The sequence below is a fragment of the Sinocyclocheilus rhinocerous genome, unplaced genomic scaffold (assembly GCF_001515625.1).
Source record: "Sinocyclocheilus rhinocerous isolate Xijiao unplaced genomic scaffold, SAMN03320098_v1.1 scaffold1423, whole genome shotgun sequence".
Lineage (NCBI taxonomy): Eukaryota > Metazoa > Chordata > Actinopteri > Cypriniformes > Cyprinidae > Sinocyclocheilus > Sinocyclocheilus rhinocerous.
Window position 1 is genome coordinate 192,544 of NW_015625105.1, and position 13,213 is coordinate 205,756.

General features: G+C 35.9%; 1 protein-coding gene across 2 annotated transcripts in view; it reads left to right on the top strand.

Moving 5' to 3' along the window:
• Positions 1–13,213, top strand: part of LOC107749627 (transcriptional activator GLI3-like) — a 230,462-nt gene that overhangs the window by 163,704 nt on the left and 53,545 nt on the right. For both annotated transcript variants that reach the window (XM_016564794.1, XM_016564795.1), the window contains exon 5: positions 9,779–9,984. In XM_016564794.1, the coding sequence (XP_016420280.1) occupies positions 9,779–9,984 (206 nt within the window). The remainder of the gene's footprint in view (positions 1–9,778; positions 9,985–13,213) is intronic.

A 13,213-nucleotide genomic window follows, 5' to 3' on the forward strand; every position in this document is an offset into this window, starting at 1 on the left:
ATATTATTTTATTGCTCATATGTGATTAGTGATTTGAGCCAACCCCTAAATCAAAGTATTAAACTTTGGCATGTAACTTTAAATAAAAAAATTAATAAAATTGAATAATATTTTACTTTCATATTTATTTTATAATAATGTTAAGTTTTTATTTTGTCTGTTAGGTGCTACTAGTGACCTTAAATGCAGCTAACAAAGTTTATTCTGCCTCTCTTCTTGTATCAGACATGCATATGCACGTACCTCTGACAGTGTAAGGTGATGCAAGCTAATATTTATTTTACTCTCACTACATGTATATATTTGCAGAATGGCTGCTCTGATCAAAGCAGGGAGCTGTTAATGCCAGTTTGTTTAAACTGCAAAAGTCACAACGTTAAGCTCTGCTGCCATCATTACATTAACACAGCCTGACACCATTTCCTGATGAAGAATAACGCAAGCATGTCAGTCCAAATTTGTTCATGTCAACTTTCCACTGCAAGCACAGCCTCACGAGGAGAAGAAACTGTCTTGACTCGACACGTGACAATGTGTAGAAGGAAAGAACGAGAGAGAGAACAATGAAAAAAGTGTGTGTGTTTGTGGAGGGGGGTCAGGAAATGGTTTCCATATGTGGTGCCCTCTCTCTCTCCCGCAGTCTGTTCATGATATAACCATTCAAAAGGTGGAATGCATCTTATTGCATTCTCTCTCTTTTTCTACATGTCAAACAGACTTCTGTCATGCTGATTTATAAGTTCACATCATACACAATATAGTGTTAATATGCACAACCAATGCTGCTACATTTTCCATAGTTCCTAAAGGATATTTTGAAATATATATTGTATATTTAAAATATAAATTCTTGGAAATAAAAAACGTCTTGGAATATATGACCCAAATCAGAATTTTCACCGGATATTGTCATCTGAACAAGTAAGTAACAAGTCTGCCACGTTTGTTCTGACCAACTGAGGAAAAAAGCATTACAATAAATCGTGCTACCATTGGTGATTTAATCTAATGATCGATTAGCTCATATCACATCAAACCGTGCAAATTATTATTATTGTTATACTTTATTCTCAGATTATTAATGTTAACAACATCAGCATTGCGTGACTATGAGTATAGTGTGTGAGTAGATTTCAACATCTGTACAGTCTAATCTCTAATTGTCATACTCTTCGAATTTCATACCAAGAAATTTGTTTAATCCAAAAAGCAAACTATGCTCCCTTCGAGCTGGTTGTCTTTAAAATACAAATCTTGTGTAATCCCAGGCTATCTGTAATCAGAAGCACATTTAAAACTGGAATATAATTTAATTTCATTCACATGTGTTTCATATAATCCTTTCTGTATTACAATCCGCCATCAAAATGATTTTTTGACATTTAATTATTCCAGCTGCTGTGAGAAAAGGCTATAAACGATCCGCCACCTGCAGGATCCTCACAACCTAGTAGCCGGGACAACTTCTTTGTTTACAGACGTGACGTAATGACGCAGCAGCATGCTCGAATTTCCCTCGAAAACCTACCCGTACCACAAAAATGTTTCATTGATCCAATGAAAAAAATTTAGGGTAATGATTCACATCTATATTTTTTAACTTGAACCAATGAAAAATAAATAACTTGCCCTAAACAATATTTTCTATGTCTATGAAAACCTGGCACAAAGTATATTTTTCTTGTTGAAGAAAGTCAATTAATTTAAATTCTATTTTTGATCCATAATCAAAACAAAAATTCTCATATAAGAAATTTATTTTTATAGTTTTCATAGACAGAAAATATTGTATAGGGCAAGTTGGTTATTTTTCATTGGCTCAAGTTAAAAAATATAGATGTGAATCATTACCCTAAATTTGTTTAATTGGATGAATGAAAAAAAATTCTCAGCGTAATTTCCAAGTTAAATCTATATCAGTTGTTTTATTTTTTTATTTGTTAAACTAGAAAATTAAGAAAAAAGCAAACAAATAAAGGAACTTTCATGCAATTTCTGTTTTATTTTAATTAATTTCCAAATGTTAATTTAAAAACACAACAAAACACAAAGTTTTCGTCCAAAATGATTCCCAAGATGGGTTAGATGTGGACTTGCTTGATCAACGCTGAGGATTCTTACTGGAGTCTGTCTTGTAAGCTGCATCCTAACAGAGGAAGAAACAGATTGACAAAGACATTAACAAGTCAGTTAGATAATGCTGTTGTCAAATACTCAAGATCATATGCTGCGTTCACACCATGTTCTACTTGGAGCAACACTATCGATGCCTAAATTAATCTGCAGCAGTCAGATACAGTGGTCACGTGGTACAAGTAGAAGCTCTCAGAAAACTCCCAGATTACAGATGGTAATTATGAGTTCTACAAGGACATGAATTCTTTTTCCAAGTTGGAATCTTGTAATTATGGCAAATATAACATGGGATGAATGCACTTATACTTACCTGGTTTACTGTAAAAAGAGCTGGCCTTTTGGGTGATGTCAGGCTTGTCGTTGACAACTTTTCTGTGAAGAGCAAACATTAAAGTTACAGTCTTTATAAGGGCATCTGACTTAAGGGTTTACATTTAATTGTGCAGTGCTAGTCAATAAAGTGATCCTCCTCAGAACAGGTCTCAGTTAACCCACATGGCATACTGCTGCTCTGGAGTTTTGCTGTGAGGTGACATAAGTGTACATTTTAGTGCATAAAGTAACTTAAATGTATGTACATGCCTGATGTGAACAACGACATTGTTTCGTTATTGTATAACTTCCATGTTTGAAAATAGAGACAGGGTTTCACAGACAGGGTTTAGCTTAAGCCAGGGACTAGCCCTTGGTTAAATTAGGATATTTAAATAATTTATAAAAATGCCTTAAAAACTTTACTGGTGTGCATCTTGAGACACGACAATGGCACTGACATATTTTAAGATGTGTCAGTACAAGATATTTTCAGTTAAGACAGCTTGAACATGCATTTTAGTCTGAGACTGGCCTGTGAATCGTTAATTAATTTAAAAGTACTCTTTCAAACAACAGCCATGTCAATTAAACGTGGTCGTTAAATTATTGCACTCACCATATTAGCGCCACCATCGTATCTCCTCCGTTGCAGTCGCGGCTGCTGTGTGAGTAAAATTAACTTACACTCCTCATAAACAATATCAAGTGAAAAAGGAAAAGACGAAAATAATCTCAGTCGAACTCGCTGGTCCGGGGTTCAAGCGCGGTTTGTCTGCTGCAGGCGCTTGAGAAAAGCTAGCTAACGTTAGCTAACGGATGAGAAATGTCCCGTCGTTTAGACAAACAACAATTTTCGCCGATCACAAACAGTCTCTCGAGGAAAAGAAAGAACGATAAAAGGTAAATGGCTGAAAATAACGTCCATATAACTAACTTATCTAAAACAAAGTTTCCACAAAACAAATAATGGTAAATTTAATTGAAAGACAAATTATTAATTTTATGAAGTACTGCTTGAAAAACTTTTTTCAGTGTAATTTTTAACCAAAAAAAGTTACGGACTGCAGCTTTAACAATAAATTGACCAGAAGTGATAGTAAAGACATTTATAATGTTACAAAAGATTTCTATTTCAATAAATTTTGTTCTTTTGAACTTTCTATTTATGAACGAAAACTGTAATATTTCACAATATTACATTTTTTCACTGTAGTGTTTTCAACCTCAAACTTTTCAATAGTATTTTATGTATCAGTTTATAATCATAAATTCGTGCAGATAATTAAAGACTAAATTTTCTCTTTTCTCAACATTCAAATTACATTTAATTTCCAAAATGTGGCAAAAACAGTGGCCTCAAGGAGAATTACTATCATTCTCATTCTCTTCTGCTATCAGTACCATCCTCCATGTTAAAACTATTTAGCAAAAACATAACAGTGTGATTGTTAATCAATCTGAAATGCAACCTGAATACACACACACAAACACACACACACACACACACACAAACAAACAAACAAACAAACATGGTAGCCTCACTGAGATGAAGAAACAAGAGGCTGTTTGTCTTCCTGTAGCTTCTAAAACAAGTTAAGAATGAGTGTGTAAAGTTACAAATAAAGGTACTATGAGGCATTTTGAAATGGCCACAATCGATTTATGTGTTAAGCTACTATTGCAAATATTGATTTTGTAGTAAAGTGTCATGATAGAAGATAAATAATCATTTTTAGGTCCTTTTGTCACAATAGTCATAAAAGATTCATCTTAAAAAGTATGTGTGTGTGCGTACTTGTGTATTTAGTTTGGGCAATAGGGGCCATAGTTTGGGTGATAGGGGCTTCAGAGCATTGATATGGCATGAGTGTGTGTTTGTATCTTTAGTAGTTTGCTGATGTTTACTGATTATGAAGACACACTATGAGGGTGCTGTAACTCACACATGCATGCCTGCTTCTGGTATGGATATGGGAGTGTGTGTTATGGGAGGAGGTATAAACATGTCTTGTGATTGTAGACGTTCAAAATGGCCCATGGTGCACAGTGAGAAGGCATAGCGAACGGTTGACTCAGACCTTCCAAAAGCTAAACACATATTCCTTAATACATGAACCTGAACGGATTTGGTGAAACTCAAAACTGGCAGATCCTTTCATCTTCAAAGTACTGTGAAGTAGAATATGACTGTATACTTGTCCTAAAGTCCCAGTGGCAGACTGGCCATGTGGAGCACCGGGAGTTTTCCCGGTGGGCCACTGTACAATGTGGGCCTGCCCGTTGCGTAAATATATATAAAGAATGAATTATAGTAAATGTACATAGCCTATATCCCTCCATCGGCCCAGACGAATGGCCCACGCGGCCCACTTGAGTCAAACATTCTAATTAATTTAGCGCGCTCTGGCTCAGTGCAGCAGTTCAAAAGCGCTCGTCAATGACAAAATGTTTGAAATAGCCAATCAAATCAAAGAAGGCGGGATTTACTGTTCACAGAAGCTGAGCTGTGCGCCACTTGACTGCGAGCTTAGATAAGATAAGCAGCTGAACATGACGAGACAATTCAGCAATATTTGTCAACTGTTTACGATAAAAAAAAAAGTTAAACGACAGACATTACTTTTCAGGGATGCAAACTACTGGCCTTTTCGAATTTCTTAATGCCATTTACGTTATTCGTCTCAATATAAGATCAGAGTGAATGTTTGTAAATCTCTATCCAGGCTTTCTTCTGTAATTTCACGTGTCTAAAAAAAAAAAAGAAAAAATCAAATGTGAAGACTTTCGCTTTCAAGTGCCGTGATTAGGAAAGTGATATATAGGCCTATTGTAGCCTAATAAAAATATAATTTGCTATTTAGATCACATGCATTATTTTATATACACACTGGCGGTCAAATGTTTCAAATAATTAAGACTTTTTATTTATTCATTTATTTATTGAAAGACGGCTGAATTTATTTGATAAAAAAAACAGTAAAAATAATCATATGAAATATTAGACTTAAAATAGTGGTTTTCTATTAAAGATATTTTAAAATGTAGGCTAATTTATTTCTGTGATTAAAGCTGAAGCTGAAAGCTAAATTCTTTCAGTCATTCATAAAATAACGTTACTGTCACTTTTTTATCAATTTAATGCAACCTTGTTGAATAAAAGTATTCATTTATATACATTTTTAATCTTACCCTAGACTGAATAGTAATGTATCACATTTTCCACAAAAATATGAAGCAGCACAACTGTTTTCACAAAACTGATAATAATCAGAAATGTTTCTTAAGCAGCAAATCAGCATATTAGAATGATTTCTGAAGGACCAATAGAAAGTTACTATAAAAACCGTCCACATTCTGCACTACATCCCAAGTCTTCTAGAGCAGAGCAGAGCATTAGTGTCATATGGACTTATATTATGGTAGGCATTTAACTTTAGTGATATTAAACTGTCCCTCTAAAAGAGATGTGTAAAAATTCTTCTAAATTATTTACTATTTGTCAAGTTGATATATAAAATAGTGGTGTTAAAAATTGCTCTGTGCATAATGAGCTGGTGGGTTTATGGTGTGGTGGGCCGCTCTGTGCCAGAAAATCCAGGGCCACTTTTTCAGTCCGCCCCTGTAAAGTCCTATTGCGAGCCTGCTCTATACTACAGGAAGATGTTGAGCAACCTTATTTACAACCGTATTTCCGTATAGTAGTAAGAATCATTCTGAATCATTGAATCAATAATAATTCTTTTTTGTCCTGCGATGAAATAAGCTGCCCAGTAAGATATGTATGAAGGTAAATCAGTAGCTAAACTCGAGAGCTTGCTGATTTGAATGTGAGATCTTGCCATATTAATATCCGTATTTGTAAGTTGAAATTTACACTCACAGCTTTGATGTGAAAAGCTGAATCTCTCGATTTGCACAGACAGACAATAATCAAAACACCCGTGTTTTGAATACGAAGCTGCAAATTAATAGTTACAAATGTGTAAAATGGCATTCACATAAACAAAATGACAGACACAATGTGTACGACATATTTGCTTTTGCACTTTACTTCAGTTTCGCTGTACAACCACAAGTCAGCACTTACAACCTCTCAGATCTGGCAGTACAACTTCAAATCCTGGCGCTTTGACTTTTGCTACTTATTTCGCGATATTCCTGTAGCAAAACTCACTGGTGCACTTGTGCCATCACACTGCTCCACCATGTTTCAGAGATGATGTTGTATGCTTTGGATCATGAGCTGTTCCAAGCGTTCTCCATACTTTTTTCTTCCCGTCATTCTGATACAGGTTGATCTTAATTTCAGCTGTCCAAAGAATGCTTTTTTAGATGTTTTTTTGGCCAAGTCTAATCTGGCCTTGTTTGCACCTTGTGGTGAACCCTCTTTATTTGCTCTCTATAGTCTTCTCTTGATTGTAGACTTTGACAGTGACACGCTTACCTCCTGAGCTCACCAGTGCATTCTTTTCTTTCTTTTTTTTTCTCAGAATGTACCAAACTGTTGATTTGACCACTCCTAATGTTCCTGCTATCTCTCTAATGGATTTGTTTTGTTTTTGAAGCCTAACAATTGTCTGTTTCACCTGAATGGAGATCTCTTTTGACCGCATGATGTGGGTTCACAGCAACAGCTTCCAAATGCAAATGGCACACTGTCCAATTACTTATGGTTGAAAAAGGACGGAGGTACATATTAAAGAGCTGTAATTCCTTAACCTTTCCTCCAATTGTGATGAGAATATCCTCAAATCTCAGTGTGTGCAATTTAAGCTTATATTCATTATGTAACTTGAATATGTTTTGGTCAGCAGCTAAAATAATAAAAATTGTGCCTGTGTCCAAATATATATGGACCTGACTGTATGTGTCCACTAAAAAGCTGTCACTCACTTAAGTTCATTATGATCTCACAAAGTTCCGTTATAATAAATGAATCTCTTATTTATCACATCTACACTTTGTTTGTTATAATGAGAGGATTCTCAAGCCTGCAGAACTCAGCACTGAACAAAACTCTGGCATTTTGAGCAGTGAGTGAATTCTGATTCTGACTGGCCATTGCATTCAAGAAACCAACAGATATGTCTGTGATTGGCTACATTGCTCAATGCTGCAAAACAAATTGTAAATAGAAACTTTTGACACTCCACTGAGCGTGAACACAAATATGCACTGGAGCATTTGCCAAATCTGTTTCGCCAATTTCCTATTTTTAGCACCTCAATTGAGGGTGCTAAGCACTCTATAGCAGTGAATCTCAACCTTTTGGCGTACCGGACCCCAGTTCAATTCAGAACCATCCTCAAGGACCCCTAGAACAAAATTGACTCATCTATGTATCATTTGTGTCTTTGTGAGGACCAAATATAGTCAAGTATAATTCAAGTTAGCTGACTTGTCCAGTATTTGGCCATATCATCAGCTATATTGGATTTTTCTTTCATGGGAACATGTCATGTCAAAATATACAACATTTATACAAAAATTCATACTTTATACGGACCCCCTGGCCTTACGTCAAGGACCACTAGGGGTCCACGGACCCCTGGTTGAGAAACACTGCTCTATAGGACCCCTCTATAACTGTGATGGGCTTTTTAACAGTTTATGTGCCTTGTGGTTCTATGCGCCAAAATTTAAGTGCTTCTTTTCTTAGTGGTAAAAGACGATAGGCTGATCAGCTCAATAGTGGGTTGCGCCACCTAGTGTGCAGGCAAAAAATTTATTTTCGGTCAGTGCCACCTATCATACAGAAAAGCCAAAAACAGTTGTTTCCTTTTCAGTGTGTAGGCACCATTCATCTGCGATTCACTTTACTTTATCGTGTCTCGCTAAGTGTGAAAGGGCCTTCAAGTAGGAAAACATTTGTCAAATTTGTTTGATTTGGTTATTTTACTGTTCTTTACATACTATTTTAATTTTAATAATATTTCAAAGTAGCTTTTATTTTAATATTTTCAGCTTTTTATATTTGCTATTTTAATTTTAACAATTTTGTTTAGTTTTAGTCATTTTGTTATGTGCTTTCACCATTTTTATTCATTTTAGTTTTTTCTATTTAGCTTTGATTTTTAATTTTTATTTGTAATATTTATATTTTATTTTATTTTATTTCAGGTTTTAATAGTTTAGTTAACTATGACAACAGTGGATGCAGGTGCAAATGCCTTGTAGGCTTCATGATTTCAAAGAATCAATTAATGTTTTTTTTTTTTTTGGACTGATACAAAGTGACTAAATCAGATTCAATGCTGCATTGCTTGTATACAAAAGCATCTCTGTTGACTGACTTTTACCTTGCCTAAAACCCTTCAGAATTCTCTTGAATGGTTTTATGGCACTTCAAGAGAAAGTTTTGTTACATCCGATCTTGTTCTTCATTATGAGAAACAGACCAAACTCTCTTCTCATTAGTGGCTGGAGAAGTAGACCCCTGAGGCTGACAGGAGAGATTTCAGAGGGGACAAGCTGTAGTGTGTAATTGGGCCCATCCGGTCCATCTGGTCCTTCAGAGAGGTCACTTGAAGTCAAAGTTCTCCACAGCAAATTTCTGTAATTCATTTAGTTTTCTTTTTTACTGCTTGCCTCTTTTTTGGAAGTATATTTGCAAGAGTCAGTTATCTTTTTTATTTTTTTTTATTTTCATTTAATTTTTCAAGTCCCTTATACCTTATTGTTACAGAAGAGCCTAAGTGTATTGTGTTTTTCTTCATCCTAATTCATGCAAACCCACACTGACAATCCTCCTTGAAAAAAAAACATTATAATAATACTTGAATAAGGGCTGTTTAAGACAACAACACAAAATCCTCAGTAGACTTGAGTGACACTCATCATCTCAAGAAAATATGGCAAGGCATTGTGGGTAGCGGTGAGAATTCCTGGCTGTCTCTGTCTGATTAAAATGTGATGTGTTGAAAGTTGGCTTTGATCTTAGGAAATGTCTGCGAGGGGAGCAGTTGGAATTTAGCTTGGGATTTTTCCCTCCCGCTCTCTCTGTGATTTGGCCCTACCGATAGATAGTGTCACCATTCATTTCCTGCTCAAGCTCCTACACCATTCTGTGCAGACGCTAGACCTGGATCAGGGATCCGAAATGAATAGATCACATGCCGAGCTTTTGTGGCTTGTGCATAGCTCTGTTTTCTTCTATGCTTCTCTCTAAATGTATGCATGTGCTTTGGATTGTATATGCTCAGTTAACATGACATTTTGCAAATAACCCCAAAGACTTGGAACATCACACCCCATGGAATGAGTGGAAGAATACACCATATGAAAAAGACTAATGTGCTTAAATGTTTTTCTTCGTCTCTGATTCCAGGCCCCCTGCACTGGCGGCCAGCCCGGCATTTTCTGATATCTCCCTCATCCGGATCTCGCCACATCGGAACCCTTCCGTGGGGGCGGAGTCACCCTTTAACCCCCCGCATCCATACATTAACCCCTACATGGACTATATCCGCTCGCTGCACAGCAGTCCCTCTCTGTCCATGATCTCTGCGGCCAGGGGCCTCAGTCCTGCAGATGGTGAGTACCTCAGAGACCTGTTCTGGGCCTGCTAAAGTTGTTGTTAAATTGTCAACCTATTAAGGACCGTGCACAGACCTTTTGAGGGGCATGTGCTGAAACTGAAAAAGTTTTTTTGGTCACATCTTAATGACAAATTAAATAACACAAAATAATAGTCTCAAAAGCATTAGATTTATTCGCTATTAATAACCATAATAATAATAGCCTATAGTTTGAAGAAAAATATTTTATTTAGCTATTCTGCTTGGTTTTATAAGCTAATTTGAATTATGTTGTTAGCATGTTTATGTATGTCATTGAGAAAAGGGAAAGGTAAAACATTGAGTCAAGTATTTTTGCCAAACTATTTTGAAATATAATTTAAATAATTACACTGAACAAAATTATAAACAAATATAAAGATTTCGTGGTGATCTGATTCTGTAATGTTTTTTTTTAGTTAATAAAACTTAAAACCATATTTTACTACGTTTACATGTGAAGACAAGTGGAGAGTATAGAATAATAGATTAAGAAATTAGCTAGCTAGCGAATACATGCATATTAACAGCGTAAACATGAACCATGCAACCATATAGGCCTAATATGATTAAATGTTAATAAATTAAGTGTATCAGCAGTAATAAATCAAATAATTTTTTTTTTAGAAATATATTTTAAGTTACCTAGGTGACGAGGATCACTCAGTCACTTTGTGTCAAACTCAAATGCAGTTACGGGGTTTTTGACCTGCGAATGTTTGCAAATGCGCATTTTGTCCGTCAATAAAACGGTGGCATCACATTACGTTTTTACCAACAGGTTAGAAAGTTTGTTGTAGCTATGGGTGCTCAGTTTTACCTGTTGTAAAATACATTTGGCCAAAATCTCATTTTATGAGATGAAATGCTACTGTATGGACAGGCTATTTAAGTGTATTGGCTATGACTAGATGGCAAATGTTAGCCCTTTCTCTCCGGTCCCTCATGTCTCATACCTAAAATACATAAAATATGAGCCTTTATAGTGTTTCTTGCGTAAAGCAAATGCTGTACTTATTCAAACAACAAGATCTTTATTTACCCTTGCAAGACTTCAGTTAATTCAGTCAAGATTTTACTGACAGTTTGAGCGGATCCAACAAGATTGAGTCATAAGCTCTTTTTAATACCTCTCACTGGCTTGTAAATATTTGTAAAACAGGCAGACAAACGTAAAGGGTGATAGCATTGATTTATTGAAGAAGAAAAACAAAAACAAACACCGCCACCAAAAAAAGGGCACTTCGGAGTGTAAGGGAAAAAAGGGCATGTGCTCTGCACAGGTTGAGCCCTACCTGAACCTATTGTGAGCAGAGCAGAGCACACAATTCTAAGTATTAAACTTCTACACAAAACATGTCCTTCAGAAACTGATAATCGATTAAAAATCTATCTATCTATACAGTTTTATCTATCATTCTGTCAATCTATCTGGTGAGGCCTGGGATAATGCAATCATATATCCCTAATATTATCTGTCTGTGGTGCTTCTCTCTGGAGGTGAGACTATTGTTTGATCATTTGGCTGAGGTCACTCTCTTTGATCTTTGTCTCATGCCAGCAAACCTCTGGAGGAACATTCAACGTGTCAGGCAGAGTCTAGTGATCACATCCTGAGTTAAGATGGGGGTGAAGTTCAAGGCCATGGTTGAGGGCAGAGTGCACAAGAAGGGAGGGAAGGATGAGAATTGGGAATGGTTTAGAAGATGGACTCCAGAAGCCTGACGGGAAGCCATTTTGGTTTCGTGTGTGAAGTCGGACTGGGAAATCCATTACAGGGTCAGCAAAGACAGCTGTTTTTAAAAGGTCTCTGCAGTATGCTGGCCTCTTGGCCTTCTCCTCAGGCATGGAGTTTTAATTGAAGCCTGAAGCACAAATACCAAAGTGGGGCAATCAGAGGGGCCTCATACAGGCCACAGATAATCACAACTGTATCGAACTGTGGTGCCATTTCACATCAGCCAGGTTTTACTACCTACCAAGTGTGTCAAAGGAAGACATGAAGCATTTCCAAATAGTTATTGACTATTCCCAGAAAAGAAACCTGAATAAGGGCTAAATTAAACTTGTTGATGCAATTTGGTTTGATGTGACTTTTTTGTGGTCTTGGTAAAAAAATAAAAAAATTGTTGAGTAAAATAGATTATTTGTCTTGATTAGATTTGAATAAGATTATTAACTACAAATATTTAAATTGCACATAAGGAAGTTTTTAAGTTTTTAACTCTTTAATAACAGAATTATGTTTCTACTCGAATTTGTTGTATTTGAATGTAGGCATTCAAATGCAAGACTTCAGTTCATTCAGTCAAGATTTTACTGACAGTTTGAGCGGATCCAAAAAGATTTAGTCACAAGCTCTTTTTAATACCTCTCACTGGCTTGTAAATATTTGTAAAACAGGCAGACAAACGTAAAGGGTGATAGCATTGATTTATTGAAGAAGAAAAACAAAAACAAACACCGCCACCAAAAAAAGGGCACTACGGAGTGTAAGGGAAAAAAGGGCATGTGCTTTGCACAGGTTGAGCCCTACCTGTGCACGTGCCTGAACCTATTGTGGGCAGAGCAGAGCAGAGCACACAATTCAGTATTAAACTTCTACACAAAACATGTCCTTCAGAAACTGATAATAGATTAAAAATCTATCTATCTATACAGTTTTATCTATCATTCTGTCAATCTATCTGGTGAGGCCTGGGATAATGCAATCATATATCCCTTGAATGTAGAAATTCAAATGGTGTCTGTAATAAATGGTGTCTGCTTGTTTTCATTAAATAATGATAATAATAACTATATTGCTCATTGCGTTCTAAACTGCACCATATGTAGTCAGCGTTATTTCTCGGAATAACTTATGATATATGAACTTATGAACATCTATTTCAGACTCTCCAAGCTCTCCAAGATATGGCGTTTTACAAGCATTACCATTTCCATGTAAAGTTATCTGTATGTGACCCTGGACCCCCTGGACCATCATAAGTAGCATGGGTAGCCTATATTTGTAGCAATAGCCAAATATACATCGTATATTTGAACAGTAATTCATTTGGACAACTTTAAAGGTGATTTTCTCAGTATTTTGATTTTTTTTTTTTTTTTTTGCACCCTCAGATTCCAGATTTTCAAATAGTTTTCTCTCACAAACCATACATCGATGGAAATCTTATTTATTCAGCTTTCAGATGATGTATAAATCT